Here is a 25323-nt window from a genome sequence, read left to right on the forward strand (position 1 = left end):
ATGCAAGCAGATGACCCCTAACTGGTTACACGGGATCATGGGATCAAAGAATACTTATGAAGCTCAAGAATGTTATGCCAAATGAGGATCATCCAATGCACAATGTTTTTAGCGAAGTGAAGAGCTCTTTTAGTGATAGGCTTGTTATGTCCAGGTGCTTTCCAGAGAGATTCAGGAAATCCTTTCACACACAGCGTTGGAAAGCACGTTGCTATCACCAAACGTTTTAAGGACTCAATTGCTTAAACGTTAACCGGTGTAGCATTAAAACATTGTGGAATTAGCAAGCTAGCTGTCAAGCCAGCCGCCCGCTAGTTAGCACCCTCTGGTACTTTCATGCCTCGGCGATGTCAGCAGCTTCCCAGAGCCGGGGATGACAGCAGACGTGCAGTTGTCAGATTTAACGGAACCAATTACGACACATCACCGCACTATTAGTCCCGCTTTGCCAGACCATCCACACGCAGCAAAATGGTTAAGCTAGAGAAAACTCAGATTTGACAGATAGTCTAGCTAGCTAGACTACTAGCGGCACTGGAGCAATCCCGGCAGTGGAACGTCAAGTATATAGACTACACAATGAGCTACGGGAGCTCATGGGGTTCCGCACACTAATTACCCAAGTTAAAGTGAAAATCGTTTACTAAATCTCGTCCTAAATCATAAATTCGATTGAATTTATAAAGTTGATTTATTGCCCAGCTCTATTTGCAAGCAAGAAATGTATCAAACCTGATTTTACGTGGTTGCAAATGTAGAATCAATAGAGGGCTAAATAAAAAGCTTAATAGACTACACTAAATGTTTCTGCACTCCTTCACAGGATTGTATTTAGCAACACTGTGAGAAGCATGGGACTATACAGGTGCAGAAAGACAGACATTACCATCCAGTTCTAGTAAAAGAGCAGATACACTATTTAACTTTTTCATTTCAGATTGCTGGTGAGAATATTTTAACATCCTATTTTCAGCTATGCGTTATGTTTGCAGTAATGTGTTGTACGTCTTTGGCTTTTTGTCAACGTGCAACGACTGATAATACAAAGAGTTGGAAGTGTTGCGTTGTGTTCCATGGTGTAGTGCGGTTTGCTATATTTAGTGCCTGTGTGTTATGTTGCATTGCTGCATGATGTGATGCACATCACAAAGAAGGATGGAAGAGTAGTGAAAAGGGACGATTAGACCTTTAATTGGACATTTTCTAATATCTTAGCACTGTAAACGTTTGCATTGTGCTGTGCTTTTGCTTTGGTGCCATGCGTTAGTGGTTTTTACACAAGGTTTTCATTACCAGCCTAGTAAGTCAAACTGTACAAATAAATATTATTTATAAACATATAAAAATTGTTTTAAAAAAATACTATCCATGAAGGAGAAAGAGAGGTAGAGGTGTCAAAGACATGTCTTTGCTTATTCAGAAAATTAAATGTGCCTTTGTCTTGTTTTTTCTACTCTTCGATTATTTCTGGACATTATCTTCTATTTAGCACATTTGTTAAGGGAAATTAGACAGAAGCAGTATGGAAAAGAGGAAAAAAGGAACAGGAAAAAAGAGGAGGGAAAGGAGATAAAAAGACTTGTAAGAAGTGGAAGAGGTAGGTTGATTGAGGTAGAAGAGGGTAAAGGAGGCACTATTCATAGAGAGGGAGACAGAAAGAACAAGAGCGAAGGAGTATGAGAGGAAAGAGGGAGAGGGAAGAGAGGTAATTTTCTAAATGGAAACTGTAGCAGCGTGATTTATTGATGATATGGCAGCTGTAATAAGACTATTACACCAGCAGAGACACAAGAGAGACGGAAGGATAGGGGGGGGTTAAAAGAGAGGAATTGGACATGGATACTGTAGATAGAGGGCATATGTGAGATGTGCTGAGAGTGGGTATCTTTAGGTAAATTAGTTTCTCAATTTTACAGCCTACCCATTCTCGTCAACTGAATGAGATGGCTTACAATACAGCTGTTTAAAAGGGTTGTTAAATTAAATGCACACATACACACAAGCACACAGACATATTTGTCCATTTATAGGAAAATAAGGAATCGTCATCTTCTGAGATGAAACAATCTTTATTCTCTAAGGACAGCCTGTGTTTTCTATAACTGCTCATACTTTGGACTAAAACTTGTTATGCTGTAGGTTCAAACTGTTTTTAAGATTGTTTTTACATCATCATTATAAAACTCTTAATAATCAAACGATTTGTATATATATATATATATATAAATATTGTTTTCATTTATATCATTTATATCTTTTTAATGCTCTTCTTACTGTATTTGTCATCAGCGGAGTGTGGTTCTTCAGTTATGAACAATGAAGGGATCCTTCTCTCTCCAAACTATCCAATGAACTATGACAACAACCACGAGTGCATCTACAGCATCCAGGTAACTAATCTAAACATCCTAACTAAGGTTACTAGAGACTCTGGCGCACATTTACAAATCATTGTGAAAATAAGCAGAGGTTAATAACTAGCTCCAACCGTTTGTGGTTATGTGCTGTCTACTTTATTGGTCAATAAATATAATTTGGAATTCATGTTTATTCTAGGTACAAGCTGGGAAAGGCATCAACATCTCTGCTCGAACCTTTCATCTTGCCCAAGGGGATATACTCAAGGTAAACACACATGCACACACATTTGGAGATTCAGTCATTCCTCTTGCCTGACATTTATGTCTAAAACTGATCAGTGATGATAAAAAAGACTCTATTCATGCCATTGAAAACTATACTTGGCCAACAGTGCTTGTTTATTATGTTTTATTTGCATATCAAATGCATTGTGCCTTTGTTATTACAGATTTATGATGGCAAAGACAGCACAGCCCAAGTTCTGGGTGCATTCACGGGATTGTCTATGTTGGGCCTGACGCTGATCTCCACTTCCAACCATCTCTGGCTGGAATTTTACAGTGATGCAGAAAGTACAGGGGAAGGATTCAAACTGGTCTACTCCAGTAAGTGCAGACAGCTAATCAGTAAATAAACCTAGACAAAACCTGAATGTGTGTGGCTGACTTCAATTGTGAACAAGAACATACTGTAAAGAACCAACTTCCCCCTGATACACAACTCTAGTATTGAAACCTGGATTTTAAACTGGTGTGTAAATATTTGGGTAGAGGCTTAATGTATACAAAAAAGTCTGCCCAATTCATGTATATCGCCTATATGTAATTAATTTTGACTGTCCATTACATCTTATCTAATTTTTACTGTAGTTATGTGCTGTTAAATTAGGTAAAAATAGAGTGGAGTGGGAGTCAGTATGGGATTCACATTAATTCAGCAATTAAATGCTACCTGACAGCTGTACTAATTCCTGACAAATGTAGCAAACTTGCAGAATGAAGTTAATTCTAAGTGATTCTCATTTGTGAAACCGGCACTGAACTGATCCACCTGCTGAAATTATCACAAAAAAGCGTTGCGTTTGAATAACAAAGATTTAAGAGACCTCCGATTCCAGTGTAGGATTGGGTGTTAAAGGTGCTTTCTGAGCACACCCACGTTTGTCAGTGGCCTCTTTCATGCATAGTTGGAATGAGAAAATCGAATGTGTTTAAATGGAGTCATGCAGGATAATATACATAGCACTTTGAAGAGTGGAGCATTACTTACTCCTCTGCACCTCAAATTTCTCATACTGATACAGAGATAGATAGTTAGCCATGCAAACAAGACACATTGGCTTATAATGTAGTACTGAAAAACTACTTTATGCCTCACTATTTTAATAAAGGCTGGAATTCAATAAAATTTGGAGGTGTGCTTCAATAAATAATGCATGATGGTTTATTTTCTTATACATCTCTCACATATATAGAACAATCTAAGATGATTCACAGTAGATGTCAGATTGATGGCAGATGTATTCAGATTGCAGATGGTAAAAGAACAGCTTTGCAAATTTTTGAAGATTTACACATGCACCAACTTCACATCCCACTCTCAAATCATAAATACACTATGAAAAACGTTAAATTGTATAAGTTGTATGCTCCAGTGTTGCTCCTAATATTTGGATTTCCCACTTATCTTTTCCTGTTTTTTGTTTTTGTTTTTGTTTTTCAATTAAATCTGGATGATAGCTTAAAGGATCTGTGATAATGCAAAGCTCATAAACGGAATACTTGAGTGCGCCAGATATTAAGGAAATAGTGTTGTAGATCTAGTGGGTCAGTTACTGAGTATTGTTTAAAGTACACACTGCATAGATCTTGAACTATCTTTTTCTCTCTCTAGGTTTTGAGTTGTCTCATTGTGAGGACCCAGGCGTGCCTCAGTTTGGCTTCAAGGTCAATGACCAAGGTCATTTCTCCGGGAGCAGCATCACATACAGATGTGAGCCCGGATACACTCTGCATGGTGCTTCCACACTGAAGTGCATGACTGGCGAAAGGAGAGCCTGGGATAACCCTCTGCCTTCTTGTATTGGTATGTATCTTGTGATTTGTAGCTGTACTTTTTTTGAAAAGAAGTTAATTAAAGACACAAATAGATGTATACAGACATACAAAGGGACACATACACTTATTGTGGGTTGAACCTTGAAGAGCAACCTGTAATAAGCTTGGTAGGGAAAGGTAAAGAGGGTTCATTGTTACCTTGTCTTTCACTGGTATCACTGCATTTTCTGCTGTGTGATGCATGGTTTATACTGCTGCCATCTTCAGACATTAATTCATTTGTTGAATAGCAGCACAGTTGTCAAATGTATTGGTTTTCAATTTTAAGAACACTCATTTTGACACGTTTGCTCAATGGACAAACCAAGAGCAGGATATATACAGTGAAAAGAAACGTAATTAAACCTTGCTTCTCTTTTGAGTGTTTTTTTCTCCATAGTCGATTATGGCAATGAGCTGTTCTCAAGCTGGAATATCTAATTTACCCACAACTTGACTGGTGCATATACACATTTAAAGAAGCAGAAAACTAATAATTGCTCTACAATAAATACAGCCATTCGCTGCATTATGCAAAGTCTCTGCTTACAGACAGACTTTCACTAATCTGGAAAGAAAGCAGGTGGAGGCCAATAACCTGTGGAATTGCCTTCTCATGAGATCACACACTGCTGTAGTTTTTAAGTCTTACTGAAAAGCCTATTTGTTCAGGAGAGTTTACCACCTGGACCTCTACTGCCCAATTGACCCATTTCCATCCCTGGAGTGGATGATTTGCTTGTTCCCTACCCAATGCTTTGCTTGCCCACACACACAAATCCAACCTCTATGTATTAAATGTGTTTCTCTGCTTGTTTCTAACCCCTATTTATGTCATTCTTACTCTGTAATGGGCTAAGTGACAATAAATAAATGTTTCATAAACACATTCTAATCGATTTGGTTTGCTGTATCAAATTGCAGACCATTTTATGTTAATAATAAAACCTACTAGGAAGCAACTACTCTTTGAGTATTGACATATTTCTAAATATTCCATTATAACACCAATGCGTTTTTAATTCATTTTTCATGGCTTCAAACTGATGGGAAAATACAAACCACAGCGCTGAATATTGATGTCAACAAGTCAATAATGGTCTTTTCCAGGCGATGCAATATCAGGGCTCCAGAAATTACATACTTACATGAACAAGTGCCTTGTATAGTACCTGAAGCTTATTTGGAGGCAGGTATTTGGTAAAATGATTACATTTTCTAATTAAACTCAAACAAATGCTAAGCCTGTACAGAAGGACACACAAATGGCTGCTGCAGCTATGCCCCAGATGAGAGCTATAAGCATAACAGCAAGCCCTATGTTTTAAGGACCTTTCTTTCTTTGTCGCTTCCTGTGAACTTTCTGATTTTGGATTCAGCTTAGTAAGTCTCTCTCCTTCTCACTATCAATAATGAAAGACTCATAAAACCACTGGCTGATATTCTCTGACTTAATATTTTAGCAGTGACACACCGTGACCTCAGCTAACCTCCAGTCTAAATATTATATTGCTTCTTATTATTACTCATGGTGTTCCCTTCTTAACCTCCCTTGGTTCTCCCATTTTTAGCTTACTTTTTCTTATTCTCCTCTTTTTTTCTACGCCCCAACTCTTAATATTGCTCCTATTACTTGAGATAATATATTCCAGTGATGAAGGGAGGGGAGCCTGAGGGAGGGAGGGGAAGAGAGAGAGGGGATGAAGATTGTGAAAATATATAACCGAGAGAGACAAAGGGAGAAAGGGGAATTATTTTCTGTTATATAATGTGTGGCAGTTTCTTTAGGGATGAATGCAAGATCAGCACTTTTTCTCTTCTCTATCTGTGCGTGAGAAAGACAGCGGGACACAGCAAAAGAGAGTTCTTCCTTAATCCATTTGTCTTCGAGGCGATCATTTAATCACTGATCAGCGGCTACTGAGGTGCACCTGGTGGATCTGATTGCTTTGATAAACAATTGCCACCGACAGATAACTGGTTGACTTATCATACATTACATACAAACTTAAATACACACTCATCTATTGCCCATTGGTTGGCTCAGTTGATATTTGTAACATATTAACAATTATTATTAATAATTATCTTCCATGTCTCATAACTGTGTGTGCGTGTGTGTCTGTGTTCCTGTAGCGGAGTGTGGTGGCCGTTTTAAAGATGAGTCTTCAGGGAGGATTCTTTCCCCTGGGTACCCTTTTCCTTATGACAATAATCTGCGTTGTACATGGACCATCGAGGTGGACTCAGGAAACATTGTGAGGTAATGTGAACCACCTAAAGTCTTCCCAGTAGTTAATTTAAAATAACAGTGTCATTCATTTTAGTGCCTAATTCTTCTTTTGCCATTGAACAAGGATTTCCTCTAAGTTATTATTGTATTTATCATATAGTAATAATGATGAAATGTATCTCACTTGGGTTTGGATACTTTATATGAAATCACCAACCACAACATTCTTTAAATCAAATAAGGTTTTTATAATAGTTGCTCGTTGTGAGCCTTTAGTATTAGTTAGAGAAAATGCACTCTGATTTTATGATGAGTTAACGTTTATATTGTTGATAGTGTTTTATTTTTTGTTTTGCAAATAACAGTCTGCAGTTCTTGGCCTTTGACACGGAAGCCAGCCACGACATGCTGAAGGTTTGGGATGGACCACCTGAGAATGAAATGTCTTTGTCAGAGCTCAGTGGGTCACTGCTTCCTGAGGGAATCCACTCCACACTGAACACTGTCACTGTTCAGTTTGAGACTGATTTTTACATCAGCAAGTCAGGATTCGCTATTCAGTTCTCTAGTAAGTTGTGTGGAGAACTAATGTGAAACCTTAGACACAACACTGGTGGCCTCAAATGCACAACTCATAAATAGAAGAAAGTTTAACAAAATGTTTACTTGGCAAAAAGTTAAAATGAAGAAAAGTGCTCACTAGGAGGATAAACAATTTCTCAAAAACTATTAACAAAAACCTGGTTACATGAGGATCTTGTTAGAACACTTGACAACACTAACACATGGACCAAACAAGACCCACTGACACAAGACAAAGAGAGAAAATGACTTTTTATATATGAGGTAAGGGAATACAGGTGTAACCAATCAGGAGCGGGGTAGACAATCACAGTGGCAGGAAATTCACACAAATGGAGGAAGTCAGGGTCTGAATCGAGAGGGAAAGTGAATACAAAAATTAACAGGAAGTACACAACAAGTCAAGAAATGAATGACCAAACTTGACGAGACATAATGTACCAAACATTTTATACTATATTCAATAGTAAAATGAGAGAAGTTGTGAAAGTTTATCCACTATTGTTGTTGAAGTTCCTTGTATCATGTAGTCTTTAATTTGTGTAAGATTGTAGGTTTCAGGCGTGCTTAAAAAGGACCAATACTGTTTGTTATGACGCTGAATGCTTTTTCTAGTGTATTTTCATGACTAAAAATCAATATCTCACACAACTGTGAATCAAAATGAGCATAAATGTTACTACTTGTTGCTACCTAAAAACCGTATTTTTACCAGCCAGAATTATCTTAACAGTTGTTTCATAATACAGGATAGCAAACAATTACTTGAAGTAGCACTGATTTTATGCACTGAGTTAATGCATTAGCTTAGTTAGCTATCGATATCCAGTGTTACACAAATTATTATAATATCTTTCACCTCTTTCTCCTCCATTCACTCCTTTTTCTCCCTGTCCCCTCTCTGTCCAGGCTCAGTAGCTACAGCCTGCAGGGACCCAGGTGTACCAATGAACGGCAGTCGTAGTGGAGATGGCCGTGAGCCGGGGGATTCAGTGTCCTTTCAGTGTGACCCAGGATACGAACTCCAGGGGGATGACAAAATCACCTGTATACAAGTGGATAACAGATACTACTGGCAGCCCAGCCCGCCTGTCTGCATAGGTGAAAAGACCAGCTTCCATATATTTATAGGGACATAGAATAGAATAGATGTGCTGCACACACAACTGCGGTTGTTGTGTTTAGTACCTTGCTCAAGTACACATCTGTGTGTGACATAGAAGGGCTGTGTAAAGAAGACAATATTTAGTGGTCTGAACCTGCTGATGTGATTATCCTGCCCCCCTCTCTCTATTATTTTATAACTAAGATTCACTTAAAACAATGAAAATAGTTTTTTATTCTACATGGTTAAGCTGTATAGAATGTGAATTTTATTTCATTTTTAGACTCTATTAGAATGAATGTATATATTTGCTTGTGTTCCCGTCATAGCTCCATGTGGAGGAAACCTAACTGGCTCCAATGGATTTATACTGTCTCCTAACTACCCACACCCCTACCCTCACTCCAAGGATTGCGATTGGCTCATTGCCGTCAACTCTGACTACGTCCTGTCACTGGCTTTTATTGGGTAACCTCCTTTGTTACCTAACAATCCAATTCATTGACTTTTTTTACTGTCTAATATTTATTTTTCCACAGTGAAATGCCCTCACTTAGTTAAATGACATTGATAAGACAGTATTATCACTCGGCCTCATCCTTCAACCAAACAAATGTGGAATCAAAATGGACTACGTCACATGGACATTTTGATCTTTTTAGTGCTAGAGAAGATCACCAGCATTCATCATCTAGCAACAAAGAATGTATATCTGGTACATTTAGGACTGGTGAAATAAAATTATAATTCCATATCAGATGGTAAAGGGCTTGAAACTACCAGGTTTCTTTTTGATTATTTTGCAGCAAACATTGTGGCTTAACTAAAAACTGTCAACGTTCTTCATGAACACTCAACATGACCATTTTAGACCATGACACTGTTTTCTAAAAGTGGATATTTTTACTTCTACCATTAGTGTTCTGAACATGCTCATTAAATCTTCTCTCGGAAACTTTCTATAAAAAAATGGAAACTAAACACTGTAAATAACCAGATTTCTAACGGAACCTCAATCCTAAATGCCAGTGTTGACTCTTTCTGTGCTCCTGTTCTCCCAATCTACTTCCCCCTACCTCTTGTCCTTATTTCTTTTTTACCTAATCTATCTCTAGTTTCAACATTGAGCCAAACTACGACTTCCTGTATATCTATGATGGTCCGGATAGCAACAGTCCTCTGATAGGTAGCTTCCAGGACAGCAAACTCCCAGAGCGGATAGAGAGCAGTTCGAATACGATGCATTTAGCATTCCGCAGTGATGGATCTGTTTCTTACACTGGCTTTCACTTGGAATACAAAGGTAAAATATTCTCACAATACTACTCCCATCCTTGAATGGTGTATAGTGTTTAGTGCTGGTATAGCTTTAAAGGCTACAAGAGGCAAACGGTACAAACCCCAGATTTGGTATTCTCTGGGAGATTCAGGTTTATTTGAGAATCATGAGAGAAACAGCAGGGGGACTTCTAAACAGCAGAGACAAATTTCACTCCAGTATTATCAGTTAACACATTTACAATATAATCACCCTATCATTTATTCTGCAGTTGATCTTATGGTTTATCGTGGACTAGATGCCACCAGGAAATAGACTCAACACATGTACATGTCTTTTTTTTTTAACGTGATATAAAAAACAGAAAGTACATGCAGTCCAACTGGGAGTGTTTTATAGCCACTTTGTAACCGTCGATTGTTGAAGCATAATTTTTGTATACTCTGCTTGATGTAATTGCATCAGGGGCTATGTTCTTTCTTATCTGTTTTTCAAAAGCGATATGAAGTGTTTAAGATGTCTCCGGTGATGACAGGATGTCTCCAGACTGTGTTTAGAATTATTTAATTTTCACATTGAACAAAGAAGACCATTGCAGTATCCCTAAACAACACCCTCTCCCCCACACTGATGATAGTGTGCATCCTACTGATTTTAAGATGGGAAAGAGTGATAGGTCTCACCATAAAGTCCCTGTTGAATAAGTGTTTGTTGAAATAGTCTGACAGAGGGGTGAGTTTGATTTACTTGCACAAAAGAATAATTATTGGCTTCACGTGGAGGAATTAAGTCTTGAGTTGATGCAGGGTGGCCGCTAAGCTTTTAGGAAGGAGGCCACGCCATGATTTCCAAGGTTCATGCAGCATACAAAAGCCGGGGGATGAAGTTATCGTTGTTGCTCCATCTTTGGCAAAGGCAGCTAAGTCAAACAGACTGTTTTAAAGGCCAACGAATTGCCTGCCTCATTTGATTATAGCTAACGATGTAGTTATTATTAATTAGACTTATTATTTATGTGGGCCTGTCACTTTTTCTTTGCTTCATCCTCTTTCTTTCTCTCACTGACTTGCTCGTTCTCTTTCTCTCTGTCTAGCTAAGCTGAGGGAATCATGTTTCGACCCAGGTGTGGTTCTGAATGGGACCAGGCTTGGATCCGATTATAAGCTTGGCTCTACTGTCACCTTCTATTGTGAGGCTGGATATGTTTTGCAGGTACAAATACAAAGTGGATTAATGGATGGATTGTTGGCTGCTTGGTTGGTTGATTGGTTGGCTGGTCAATTGGGTGGCTGGTCGGTTCGCTGGTTGGATGGGTGATTGGTTGGTTGGTTGATTGATTGATTGATTGATTGATTGATTGGATGGATGGGTGTTTGGTTGACTGGTTGGTTTGTTTGTTGAGATCGTTTTTCCTGCAGTAAAATGTGGTTGTTTGTTGTCTTCAGGGATATTCTACCCTAACCTGTAGTATGGGAGATGATGGCAGACCTGGATGGAACAGGGCATTGCCTAGTTGTCAAGGTAACACACACTAAAACACAGACTGGAATAAAACATCCCCACACACACAGTTTAAGCTTATTTTAAATCAACAATGTGTTATTTAACGTGTTTGTGTGTGTGATTATGTCCCTCTCTGCCTGTTGTTATGTGTGTGCACATATTTATGTTCTGTCTCCAGCTCCCTGTGGAAGTCGTTCAACAGGAACAGAAGGGACTGTTTTATCTCCAAACTTCCCCAGAAACTATACCTCTGGACAGACCTGTGTCTACTCTATATCTGTACCAAGAGAGTTTGGTAAGCATTCAACATGATGATATATGACTGAATATCATCTAAGAATATTTCCCAGTTGCATTCAGTACCTGTATGAATCTATTGGGTGTTCTATAGTGTGAAACAGTAGTAGAAAAGCAGAAAATAAAAGGATTTTAAAAAGTGTAGGTGAATAGAAAATACTCGAGAACTAAACCTGTGATCACAATTTTCTTTGACATGTATTTTTTTGTTCTTTTACACAGCGAAACAAAGTCACATTAAAACTTGTTTGATTTTAATGGAGAAACTCCCCAAAGGCCCCCTTTGTGGTTTTTAAACCACTGAAAAACTAGTAGAGATATTACACATGATCAAAGATAGCTCGCTGGCCATTAATTTGATTCCAGGTCAGGGTTTCATCATTGAAGTGACATTTAAAAATGAGGCAGTTTTTTATCTTGCCACTTTTGATCGAAAGCCCTTAAGTCAGACATAAATGAGGCATTATAAAGATATGAATATTGTAGAGGATTCTTCATATTTAGTGAGGCTGTTGGGAATAAGGGGCATATGGAAGAAATGAAGTTGGAAGGTGTGCTGTGTTAAAAAAAATTGTAAAATGTGAAAAAAAAAATTTAAACCGGTAGGATAGAGGGTTGCATTTGCAATTTAATCAAATTTGAATCATCAGTGTCACAGGTCATGTCACTGTCAAGTGTTGAAGTTCTTAAAAATTCTTATTCTTGGAAATAGTAGTTTGATCCCAAAAATCCCAACTTAAGATCCACTTACTAGCTTTTTTTCTGGAGATTTCACCTCCCATGTTTCCATGAGCAATTTGAGTTTACTCAGTCATCATGGAGATGAATTGGTTGGATTTTAAATAGTTTGACATTGTCTTCATCAGCAGATACTGTTGAAAAAAAGCTTGTGTTATAATAATAATAATAATAATAATAATAATAATAATAATAATGTATAAGTGGGCGTTAAATTGGGATTATGCAAATTAACATTTGTATCTAATATGCATTCACCATATCACATATTGATATCTAAAGTATGGGTTGACTGATTAGGAACAACTCATTGGGTCTGACTTGAAATTTTACAAACCATCAGTAACTGGTGGATATGATGTTCAATGATGCCCTGTGGTGTTATGAACAAATAGTGGCTTTTACTGAGCCTGTTGATGGTTGCTCCCTCACTATATTTTGCTTTTGGATTGCCAGCTCCATGTTGACAATTTTACTGAGACGTGCTAAAATTTTGGTGTACATATTGTTTAAAACTCAGCCTCCCTACACCTCCCACACAGAGTAAGTGGCAGAGATTTGTTTTTAGGCAGCTTTCATTTTCAAAATAAAAATTTCACGTCTATAACTATAAATTACAACAATTGAATGTTACAGAATCAAGGTTGCAGTTTCAACAGTTTGATTATCAGATATCCACTGGTCTGGTTATTAAATAGTTATTGATGTTTCACCTTTCATATAAATGGCTGCTTGAGTTTTAACACCTGGTGCGGGAAAACTCTTGGCATGTATCTCTGTGGAGATGCTATACCTCCTAAATAAGGATGTGGCAGAGGCCACCTATTCAGTCAGCTCACCGGTAGGCATGGCAGCTTCACAAGGATCAATGGCCAGGTTTTTTTCCATCTGATGTCAAGAGCTGAAACTAAAGCCTTTTAAATGAACAGTAACACATTTCAATCATTTCATAATGTGGATTGATTTAAACTTTGCTGGACACGTTACAACCTGGACAACCGAAAAGATCTACTAGTTGTACATGACTGCAGCGCAGAGGGATTTTTACTCCCAACTACCAAGCCATGTGGTTAACACGGCGTCAGACAACACTGCCATAATCCCTTATCTCTGATTTTGTGTGAGTATTTTTGTAGTGCTATGGATATATGTTGTTCTTTCTTGTTATCTCAGTAAGAGTAAAATCCACTGCAGTATGTAACAATGTGTAAGCTATTCCCTGTGTGCGTTAATGCTGTATGAGTCTGTGTGTGATTCTTGATTCATGTATGTCCTCCTGCCTGAAATCTGTTCTGTTTTGAAACGCTCTCAGCTGTGAACTCCTCCACCTGCTATGCGGTCTGTCGATATTACAGCAGGGCATGATGGAAACCTTAATCACTCAAGTTTCCTTAAAATCTATACCCGGTGGGAGCTTTAAGTATTTCTGCTGACAAGCAGAATCTTTGTCATTTTTTATGACCACTCAAAAGCATGCCCTTATACACATTCTCATGTACGACCATGGCATGGCTATAATATACAAGTAAAAGAGGTTAGATTTATCTGCCCTATAGAGCTCTCTTTTGATGATTTTGTCGTATTGTCAGATCCCGTTTTACACCTGCAGGGACAATTCAACACCAATTGAAAATCCACTGTTTTGTTTCTGTTCTGCATTTCATTATTGTACCTTAATTTTAGCAACAATGAGTTTTAACATGAAAGCAGAAAGGGAATCATGTGAGTCAGGGCAATGTTTTGGCAAAATGTGGATCATGTTTTACGTATAAGAACTCCACAGAGAGAAACAGTCTTGTACAATAAGACCAGTGACCTTCTTATAGCCAGATATCCTTGGCAATGCTCAGATTTAATCTTTTTTTTTTTTTATACCTTAGCTTTTGGGCCCAGAGGGAGGGAGGGATGGATGGAAAGGTGATATATAATTGTGTGTGTATGTGTGTAGCCAGGGAGCTGGCTTCATTGAGGCTGAAATAAATGTAATTTATCCTAAGGGACATTTTTTCCCATGTGCTGCAGACAAACACATTTTCATCTATAGTACAAGTACACCTACAGTTTTGCATCTTAAGGCAACTTATAATTGTTTTGAAGACACAGTGATCAACCATGGCAGTGATAATTGTACTAGTTTAAGCAAATATGGGGCATAAGGCCTCCATGGGGCCCTCTAATGCTACATACAACTGCAGCTCAACTCTAAAACCCATGGTTTAGTCATAGTTCTTGGCCATTGCAGCAGTTTATTCACCTTCCATCATACTGAAATAGAGTAAACATGGGTTTGACAGGTCACCACTTGTGTCAAATGCCTTTCTTTCACACTACCTGTGCGGGGGTTACGCGAAGCGTAAGTGCAGCTTCGCAGTTGAACTGCAAAAAATATTTCCACGTAGGCTACCGTCCTGTTCGGGACAAGTGGGAGACGGAGTGCACCGTGTGCAAAGCTAGCACATATGTTTTAGTGTCTAAAGGTGCTGGAGATCTCAACGCTCACATGGACACCGAAAAACCTTATCTTATTGCATTGAAAAGGTTTTAAGACATATTTAGTTGAAGCTGGATTTTGAAGCTGACTAGGTCATATTTACAACATTATTTCACATTTATTTGTTTATTTATTTGAAAAGAGAGCTATTGTTTTGTTACAGATTTTATTTTATTAAAAGTTATTTTTGTACCTTTGAGGCATCACAAAGCGTGTTTGTTAACCTCTGAGAAGCCTGTCTAAATTTGTGTATCTACGCCGGGCCGATTGTCTTCTTTTTTGGAAATCAAAATATGGTCACCCTAGTTTAGATAGAGGTTGACACTGCAGCTCAATAAAATTTAGATTAGGTATTACAGGTTAATTTTAAGGTCAGGCTTAGACAGTGGCATGGAATAATAATTTACTACCATTAAAGAGTGGTTAACTCATCTTCTGTTTTTTCAACCCTTTTTGTCCCCAGTCCTCTTTGGACAGTTTGTGTTGTTCCAGACATCTCTAAATGATGTGGTGGAAATCTACGATGGACCCACTCAACAAAACACACTACTGTCTTCTCTCTCTGGGTCCCACTCTGGTGAGTATGGATGGATGGCTTGTGAAATGGATAGATGGATAGATTGACCTAAGCTCTAACCATATGGCTTTCTTCTTAAAGCTTTAGTGCATACCTTTTTGATATTAATGACTGTATCAGCTCCACACAACTCTCTCTGTATTTCTCAGTATGGCTATGTTCAGAAGATTGTGTTGTCCGACAACTTTTGCATGCAGAAACTTGAGTAAAGATAATTACCTCTTCTGAAGAGTCCATTATATTTATGTGGTACTCTGTGTCCTACTTGGCTACTAGCAACTGGGTGGAAGAGGGGTGGGGGCTGTCTGCGATAATAGAAGGCTTGTATCATGTGGACGCACCAACAGTTTTGTTGTCATTACTTAGAATTCGTCATGGGGGCCCGAAACTACGCACTATAGCTTTAATATTGTCTCTCTTTGACTCCGTCTCCCTAGGTGAGTCTCTCCCTCTCAGTTCTGGAAATCTGATCACAGTGAAGTTTACCACGGTCGGACCAGAAACTGCAAAGGGTTTTCACTTTGTCTACCAAGGTCAGCCAATCACAAGTAGCCAAAGTTGTTGTTTAGATTATGATTATTATTATTATGCCAATAGCAATTTTCAAACAAATTAATTAGATTGTTTATTTTTAAGGGTTTTCAAAATAGGCTTGTGGACTTTATGTCAAACATTTTACACAATTTTGAATAGTTTTTCCTACAATAGCAGTAAGATTTTGTGTGTGAGATGGTAATTGCCACTTCATAAACGTTAGCTCTCAGGGGCTATGGAGTGTTATGGGTTAACTTTTATATTTCGTAGACGTGGCCATTTTACGTACAACTTCACAGTGATTTTTAGTTTTTTTATTTATTTAGTTTTTTATGCATATACTTTATAACTTTTCTTTAACCAGGGATGTCATTGCCAAGATAGGCAGCAATAACTTCACATTTGGCATTCCTTTTGATATTAAAATTTTTTAACCATTGTGCCTTCCTTATTTTTGCAGCTGTCCCGAGGACCAGCTCCACCCAGTGCAGTTCAGTCCCTGAGCCACGCTTTGGGAAGCGTCTCGGTAACGACTTTGCAGTCGGCTCATTGGTGCAGTTCGAGTGTAACCCTGGTTATGTCCTGCATGGCTCAACTGGCATACGGTGTGAGAGTGTACCTGACAACCTGGCACAATGGAATGACACCCTGCCAACATGCATAGGTAAATATGAATCCAGAAATTAGGTAGAAGACATATTTTTGATTCAGAATGTAGTAACATCATAAGATGCATTATCAGCTACACAATGGATGCTCCATAAAAATAAAAAAAATAAACAATAACAAAAACAGACAATTTAAATGCAGATAACATCGTAATGTTAATTCTGTCACCGAGGCTTCAGGGTTCTTTGGTCTCTCCCTCTGAAGGGGAAGTGATTATACGAACGACTTTCTCTTGACAAAGTGTTGGTTTAACCTCCGCCTTTCTCTCCTTTCTGTTCTCTGCTCTCTCCTCTCTCAGTTCCCTGTGGGGGTATGTTGACCTCTCGTCGTGGGACCATCCTATCGCCTGGATATCCAGAGCCCTATGACAACAATCAGAACTGTGTGTGGAAGGTCTCCGTTCCAGAAGGGGCTGGAATACAGGTAGCACCTGTCACACGTTGCTTCCTGGCTGACCTATGTATCATTGGCTTAAAAGCTGATCAGGCAGGATGTCAAAGAAGATAAGATATTATTAGAAGGATGAATGGATGGATGGCTTGTGAGAGAGGGACCATCTAGAGATAACTAGATAGGATCTAATCGTAAGAGATAATGCTTGATTGCGTGTAAGCCAAACTGCTCTCACGGACAAATACAAAGGCAAAGATGCCTCTGACAAAAAATGAAGTCTGTTACACATATTTGACCGGCACCCCACAGCATTACAACTACAGGCAACAAACAGCCTTCGCTCACATCTTTAGTTTCATTTGAATATTTACAGCAATCATCTTGTGTTTTACTTACTTTCTGAATTTGTTCATAGAATTAGCAAATGTGTAAACTATTTTATCAGATGCAGTCAAATGACAATTTACGTGCTTTTGTTTTCTAAGAAATTACATGTATGTCTTTTTCATCTTTATCTGTCGGTCCAGATACAAGTTGTGAGTTTTGCCACTGAGCATAACTGGGACTCTTTGGATTTTTACGATGGTGCCGACAACCATGGACCAAGACTCGGCAGCTACTCTGGTAAACAGTTTGTTCAGTAATATTTATGGTGTTCCTTAAGAAGTTACACGTATCAAGGCCCTCTCTTGCCAAAAACTAATTTAGAAATTGACTGTGTTTACATGTGAGAAAAATTGCAGCAGATTAGCCAGTAGGAAACAATTACTCAGTTGTATTATATGATACAGTTATTTTCATCGAGGAATATGGTAAAATCATGTAGTTTAACATTAAATTGTGAACGTTTTAATGGCAATATGGCAAATATTTTATTTGGAATAACAAGAGACATATTACGCTCATTTTCAGGTTTATTATTGTATCATGTCTTTCTACTAGAACATGTTTACATGCTTTCATGTTCAAAAAACACATTATTTTTCTATTTCTATCTATCTGAATACACCCACATTTAACCTCTGTCTGAAACGCTCCATTTTAGTGCCTGTCTTTTCCAGCCCCCCTCCCGAAAAAGCTCAGTCCGCTCTGATTGGCTTGTAAGAACCAATAATGGTGCTCCTTTGCAAAGGGGTTATTGTAATGAGCTGGCATGTGACATAGGAAGGACAACCAAATCTGAATTGCTTGTTGAATCCCATGGTTTAGGTTAGATTGGAGTATATAGAGAAGAATAGTTACATGTTTCAAGGCAAAAAAAAACTTTACAGCATTTATACCCATAACAAAATAAAGAACAAGAAGAACTCTGTCGTCTTGGAACTGATCACAACAAATATAGCATATAGACAGTTAATTGCATTATTATGATGTTTTGAGGCATACAAAATGCTGGCCATGTGACCCCCTGCTGAGAGTGCAATTAGAGCTAAACTGGTTGCATTCTGAGTCTCCAAGCAGGAGCTGAAGAACACACCCACTGACACCTGTTTATCTGTGATTCCATGAAAGACATGAGAATCTTTTGTTGCATAGCTAATTGATCTTCTTACACTCTAATTCTCTTCTAGGAATAGATATTTCCTCAGCAACCTATCCCATGATGTGTCAACCACATTAATTAAAAAACATTACAATTATTCACATTTCTAAATGCTCCCAAAATGTAATGCACAATGTAATTAACGATACCTTTAAGTTCATTGTAATTGGAGGAGCAAGAAATAGTTTTTTAATTTGTGGTAATTATTCACATTTATATTTTTTATTTTACTATTAACTGATTACCAGCAATAAAGTAATTGAATAAGAAGTATAAACCCTAATTGCAAGTTTTACATTTAGTTATGTTATATATATATAAAAATATATATTATATATTTCATTCATACTTGCCAAAGAAAACTACATTCACAATATTGTCCCTGTGCTCCAATAACTCATATTCAACCAAAGAAATAGTTCAGTCTGGGTTAAGCACTCTGGATTCATTCACTCATGTAATACAAGCAGCCATCCAAAGAGAGAGTTAGCATTTTCTGGGGATACTAATACTGCTTTTATGGAAGCAATGTCACATGATTATCTGCTAGATAGTCTTATGTCAGGGCTTGGCATCTTTATGACAAACTGGATAAGAAATATATATTATATTGTTGGCGATGAAATGACACTGACAGTATTTCTATATAAACGTCATTCATAAGTAAATACATACAAGGCAATAATAAAACTTTTTTTGGTGACACGGTTAATTACATCTGGTAATTAATATTGTCATACATCCCATAATAACTGTTATGGTTAAATCCACCCACGTTAATTATTTATCAGCATTCATCATTTATTAGTGAGTCATAGAAAAGAAGTCCATAATGATAATGAATTAATGTTATTTCTCTGGTGTAAGAGCGCTACCAGCAGGGGGGCCGCTGACTGTTCAAAAAGATGCTAATTAATTCCCCTCTCAACAGGCAACCAATCACATTTGTTGGCCTGATTCACTGTGGATTCAAAAGATTGTCTCTTTAACTTCGATATGATTTGCTGACACATCTGCCACTGAACATAAGACAACATGTACGTCAAAACAAGCTCACTGGCCTCGAGAAAATGTTAAAACTCAAGTAGTTAGTGTCAGAAGACACTTTTGACACTGTTGCGTCTTTGAGCAAGCCGAGACAATCGCATTTTGACTGATAACAAGATTAGAAAAGGTACTTATTTCTTTACATTAGAGTATATCACCTACTATCTTATGGTAAAGGTCTCTGGCAGAATCACACAGTACCTGTTTTTTACTTCGTACTTCACCTAGCCATGCTAAGTAGGTCAAGCCCACATTGGAAAAAGGGTTTGAAATAAAACAGATGTCTCATATAAAAGTAATTCCTTTCTCCCTCCATCAAAAAAACAAAAAAAGTGAAAATGTAGATTTGGGGGGCTGTTGGTTTCTTTGCTGTCAGATAACTAAGATTATTTGCTTTCCACCCTCAGTTGAGAAATGAAACCAATGGATCATGGTAGTCAATTGCTTTCCTTCTCTCTTCTTGCTATCAGGCACCACCATCCCCCTTCTCCTGAATAGTACATCTAACAGCCTCTATCTCAGCTTCAACTCTGATATTAGTGTCTCAGCTGCTGGTTTTCACTTGGAATATACAGGTAAAATACTTGTTTTATATATATATATAATATGCCCTCTGTATATATAAGCTCTATATACATGATGATGTCTGAAACGTTTACAAACATGTTTATTTCACATTTCTTATCAGCTATTGGTCTGGAGTCTTGTCCAGAGCCTCAGACTCCAAACTATGGAATAAGACAAGGAGACAGATTTATGGTGGGAGATGTCGTACAGTTTTCATGTGAACAAGGATACTCTCTTCAGGTAAAATACAACCTATAATTGTATATACTGTTTGTGTTTTGGCAGAGATTCATACTGAGAGACTGAGAGGCATTGGAGAATAGCTATTTCAGATAAACAAAACACACATGCACTACAAATTGCAGTTTAAGGGTCCCATGGTATTTCACTTTATGATGTTTTTTAACGTTAAAATGCGTTCCCCCAGCCTGCCTTTGGTCCCACAGTGGCTAGAAATGGCGATATGTGTAAACCGAGCCCTGGGTATCCTTCTCTGACTTTGAGAAAATAAAAAGCTCAGAAGGGCCGATCTGGAATCTTGCTCCTTATGAGGTCATAAGGGGTAAGGTTACCACCCCTTTCTCTGTTTTGCCTGCCCAGATAATTTGGCCCATGAGAGACATGGTGGCTTTCAAACAAGCAAAGTGGCAGTTGGTCAAGGCCACACCCCCAGCCTCCACCTTGCCCCCCCTCCCTCCTCCTCAAAAGCTACAGACTCAGAAATGGCACATACTACGGAAAGCTCATTTTGGGACTGTCTCTAATGGCTGTAATTCTGCACCAAGACTGAATTTTGGAAAAGAGACTTCAGATATGGTATTATGGGACCACTAAGGCCTATATAAAAGCATTTAAAGAGCACGATGTCATGGGACCTATAATTCAAACCGACTGTCAGATACGTATGTGGAATCATTAAAAGCTTATCTGATGTGCCGCCATTCACTCTTTTCAAACCAAGAACTATTTAAACTGTAAATCAGAAGGAAACTCCACTCTCGGGTGGTTTTCCAAGCTCTTACTAAACATACAACTCTGGTGTGGTTTGCACAACTCTTTAATTATGTATGTCGCTGGTGTGGTCTGCCAATTTCTGTTGAGTACAGTATACAGTTCTAATGTTCTTGCTTTGCCTGTAGCTTATACATACATATGTGCATCACTACAGCTCTACAGTATTATTGCAGAGTATTGCTGAGGAGATAAACACTTTACTTTTAAACCAAATTCTGTATTATCCATAGCAATTTCTCAACTCAATTTAAATGATAACAGATTGTGGTTACTTTTACATTTCTAGGGCAATGCCCATATTACCTGCATGCCTGGACCTGTTCGAAGATGGAACTACCCTGTCCCACTATGTCTTGGTAGGTGTTTTCCAACAGTACATATATGCACACACACATACACACATGGATGCAATCTAGCCTGGAAATATTGAGATACGTGCAAAACCTCAGTGCTGCAGAAATGATGCAAGCAGTCTCCTTTGCCTACCCTGACTCTTTGGATCCGTTAGATCAATTTGCTGTTTTGTGATGAGCTGATTATTTAGTATTCTGTGCAGAATATGATTAAGCTTTTAAACTGATGCAAAGCTAAGTCAGAGTCTGCCATAAACATGCAGAGTGTGCTAAAGCATCAGCATGAACTGAGGCAAACTGAGGGGAAACGAGCCCTGGTCCCACATCAACTTGCACAATGGTAATTTATTCAGAAAGAGTATTTATTAAAGACTTAGAAAATGAATGTGTTATTCAGAATGATGCAAACTGTCAGGTTGAAGATACTTTAGTGTCCTGCCAGCAGCAGAATCTTTTAAAAGGAGAAGTACTTTACGTCTGCTGTACTACTTTTAATGTGTTGCTTTCAAAACCAAACCACTGTTTTTCTTTTGTCTGTCTTCCTTTGTTATGCATTTGTTTGCATTTGTGTGTTTCCAGCCCAGTGTGGTGGGTCTATGACAGATGTAAGTGGAGTGATTCTAAGTCCTGGTTTCCCCGGCAACTACCCCAGTGGATTAGACTGCACATGGACAGTCAACTTACCTGTCGGCTTCGGTAAGAAACACTGTCAATGGTGTGTCTGTGTGTCTGTGTGTGTCTGTGTGTCTGTCAATCATGAGTGGCTGTACATGAATCATCTACAAATGCTTTTATTGCTGGCCTATGAGTCAGTCAAGCTTTGCTAATTGCTTTAAATGTCAAAATGTTTCTCAGGTATCCATCTCCAGTTTCTGAACTTCTCTACTGAAGCGATCCATGATTATTTGGAGATCCGCAGTGGAACACTGGAGCTGGGCTCGGTTATTGACCGGTTCAGCGGTCCAGTCATCCCCAAGCCTCTGTTCAGCACCACGCACCAAACCAGCTTCTTTTTCCACAGTGACTATTCACAAAACAAACCAGGGTTCCACATCACATATCAAGGTAAATGTTGTCTCTACAAGCTGCTATCCAACATTTTGTGTGCACTGATCATTTGCTAAGCAAAGAAAACAAGAGCAGATGTCAGACTATGCTCTTGCTTTGCTCAGAAACAGCAACGTTTTCCACTGTGGAAACTTGGGTGTGAGATTTATACAGGTATCTGATTCTGACTTCATTTCTCAGGAGAAACTAACAACACAAGAATTTCTTTACTTTCTCAGACAACAATAAAAATATTTTTTAAATTCTTAAGCAGTTGCTAAAAGATTACGGCATGCATAAAAGTCCTTGATTCATTTCAGTGATGAGATGAGTTTTCTATTTATTTTATCTGACACTAAAAAGTTTTATTTTAGCAGTCTTATATGTATTATGACAATCTTGTAGATGGCCTAAATGTGTTTCTGGTAATTCCATTTATGTGCAAATTACACACTGATAAATAATTCCTTTTATCGCATGACAGGGCACTGTCAAAGTGTTTCAAACCAAAAAAAAAGAATGTGAACACTTGCAGTAATTTTTTTATTTCTACTACTGTGACTTCTACTAATATTTGTCTTTCTCAGTACCTCTTGTAGCTCTGAAAGGTCACTTCAACTAGAACATTTAAATAGCAGGATGTCAGATTTAATTTGAGAGTATGTTTTGAGTGCTTCTTTTGTGCATGATACCTTTGTCATAAAGTTAGTAATCTTAATTTTTATCTAGATGTCTGCAGCTGTTATTTTTTGTTTCTCTCCACCATTTCATATGTCATTGTTATTTTAGTTTAAACAAGAACAAAGGAATTATGAGTTAGTCTTTTCTGTACTGACTATTGGTTATTCCGTGTTCTTTCTACAAATAACTTGATTTTAGTTTTTCTAAATGTTCCTATTTTTTACTAATCTGGGTTATTGTCTCTCAAGCCTACCAGCTCCAGAGTTGCCCAGACCCTCGGCCATTTCGAAACGGCATTGTGATTGGCACAGATTTCAGTGTTGGGATGACGGTGTCGTTTGAATGTCTGCCTGGATATTCTCTGATCGGAGAGGCTTCACTCACATGTTTACATGGCATCAGCAGGAACTGGAATCACCCACTACCGCGTTGTGAAGGTAATACTGAAGTTATATAAAGCTACATATTACAATGTCAGAATGACTGTTTCATGTGTTTTACAGCTAGATGTAAAATGACCACGTGGTGTATTGTGAAGGGAATACAAATTGTGTTAGGCACTTTACGGCTGTTAGTTTTGCTATTATTAAATATATCACTTTCTCAAAAGAACATCAATTATGTTTTAGATGGGGCTTGCAACTATATTGTACACGGATCCCAAGAAAAATGAAAATATACATGTATGCTGGTGAACTATTCTTTCAGTCCAGAGGAGGAGTTTTTCTCCTAACCATCCTAAAAGCACCCTCATTTATAGCTGCTTTTTAATAGCATTTCAGCACTGATATCATCACCTCTGTGATTATTGGTCATGTTGTATACTACAATATAACTAGTGGGAAAATAAACAAATAAAGCAATTACAAGCATATACAACTTATTTAACACAAAAACAAAATATGTTCCCCTGTAATTTTAATGAATGTGAGAATCTAAATTACAATGGAGTATACAATAAATCTGGAAGACGTAAGCGAGGTGTCTGGCACATTATTATACTTTCCAGTGGTGAAATTATATCATTACATTATATTATCCCAATTTTATGACAAGTATCTGCACAATAATCCAATGTTTGTTTTTATTTATTTTTTTAAGGCTACACTTTAAAGCACTAACACCCATTCAAGGACCCTTAATTTAAAAAACCTAATATTCCATTTTATAGCTCTCGGCCGTGGTAACATCACACCACTGATGAGCAACACCTACATTCCCAAGGAACACCTGTGCTGCTGAGCTAAAATAAAACTGTAATGACAATTTATTAAAGGTATTAAGGTGTTATCCTGTGGTCATTACATGACTGATAGAGATGTGTTTTCTCTCAGCCATCCAGACCATTACTAAAGCTTCACAATGGTAATACTAATTTGCTGGTAATTTATTAAGGGTAATTCTGTTATTCTATGTCACAGCTCTCTGTGGTGGCAACATCACATCATTAAATGGGACTATTTATTCTCCTGGTCACCCTGAGGAATACCCCAACTTCCAGGACTGTGTGTGGAGTGTTAGAGTTCCTCCTGGACATGGGATTTACATCAATTTTACTGTACTGAGCACTGAGCCCATTTATGACTACATTACTGTCTGGTAAGTGTTCTTTACTTATTTAATTTAACTGCTTTTCCACATGTATACTTTACAGCTTAAATGACACTGTTCATCCTCATTATGTGCTACTGCTTATCAATCTGTTCCACCTTTTCTTGCTTCAGCGGGGCTCATTTCCCTTAGCATTGTTCTCTCCTTTTTTGACTGAATAGCCTGTAATTTGTACCACATGCAGACAACTTCTGCTACACACATACACACACCAACTCTCTCACAAGGGATGTCATGCTCTTTAACATCTTTTCAGAGCTGGCAACTAATTGGCTAAATTCCTGCAAGGGTTACTGTGACTACAGACGTCTCTCTTTGAATATAAAGCTACTTTGACATAATTTACTTCTTTTCATGTTTTAACCGTTTCTCTTTACCCCTAAGTCTCTCTACCATTCCGTCTTCTGCTATCTCCAAGTCTCAGTCAGTCTTATATGTAATGTATAACACAACCTTTTCTCCCAGCCTTGACTTCTCACGTCATTATTCTTAAGGAGAGCAGCCATTGGCAACCGGAGACGTTTTGTCGATGCAAAATATGTAATATTTTACAGTGCTTAGGTAGCATGTTACATAGTTATCTGCAAGTACACGGTGGCAGC

At 38.0% G+C, this 25323-nt stretch overlaps 1 protein-coding gene across 1 annotated transcript in view; it reads left to right on the forward strand.

Annotated features, from left to right (window-relative positions):
* LOC116701449 (CUB and sushi domain-containing protein 3) overlaps window positions 1-25323 on the forward strand; it is a gene marked incomplete at its 5' end in the record, with an annotated part of 211419 nt that overhangs the window by 140881 nt on the left and 45215 nt on the right. The window contains 24 exon segments of the mRNA XM_032535155.1: window positions 2290-2390; window positions 2557-2625; window positions 2810-2966; window positions 4255-4446; window positions 6594-6720; window positions 7056-7258; window positions 8182-8373; window positions 8707-8845; window positions 9493-9680; window positions 10750-10868; window positions 11102-11177; window positions 11338-11454; window positions 15149-15262; window positions 15700-15795; window positions 16257-16460; window positions 16764-16888; window positions 17386-17482; window positions 19919-20023; window positions 20137-20255; window positions 21316-21385; window positions 21962-22078; window positions 22238-22447; window positions 23359-23547; window positions 24532-24709. Of these exon segments, the coding sequence (XP_032391046.1) occupies window positions 2290-2390; window positions 2557-2625; window positions 2810-2966; window positions 4255-4446; window positions 6594-6720; window positions 7056-7258; window positions 8182-8373; window positions 8707-8845; window positions 9493-9680; window positions 10750-10868; window positions 11102-11177; window positions 11338-11454; window positions 15149-15262; window positions 15700-15795; window positions 16257-16460; window positions 16764-16888; window positions 17386-17482; window positions 19919-20023; window positions 20137-20255; window positions 21316-21385; window positions 21962-22078; window positions 22238-22447; window positions 23359-23547; window positions 24532-24709 (3304 nt within the window).

Source organism: Etheostoma spectabile, chromosome 14 (assembly GCF_008692095.1).
Source record: "Etheostoma spectabile isolate EspeVRDwgs_2016 chromosome 14, UIUC_Espe_1.0, whole genome shotgun sequence".
NCBI lineage: Eukaryota > Metazoa > Chordata > Actinopteri > Perciformes > Percidae > Etheostoma > Etheostoma spectabile.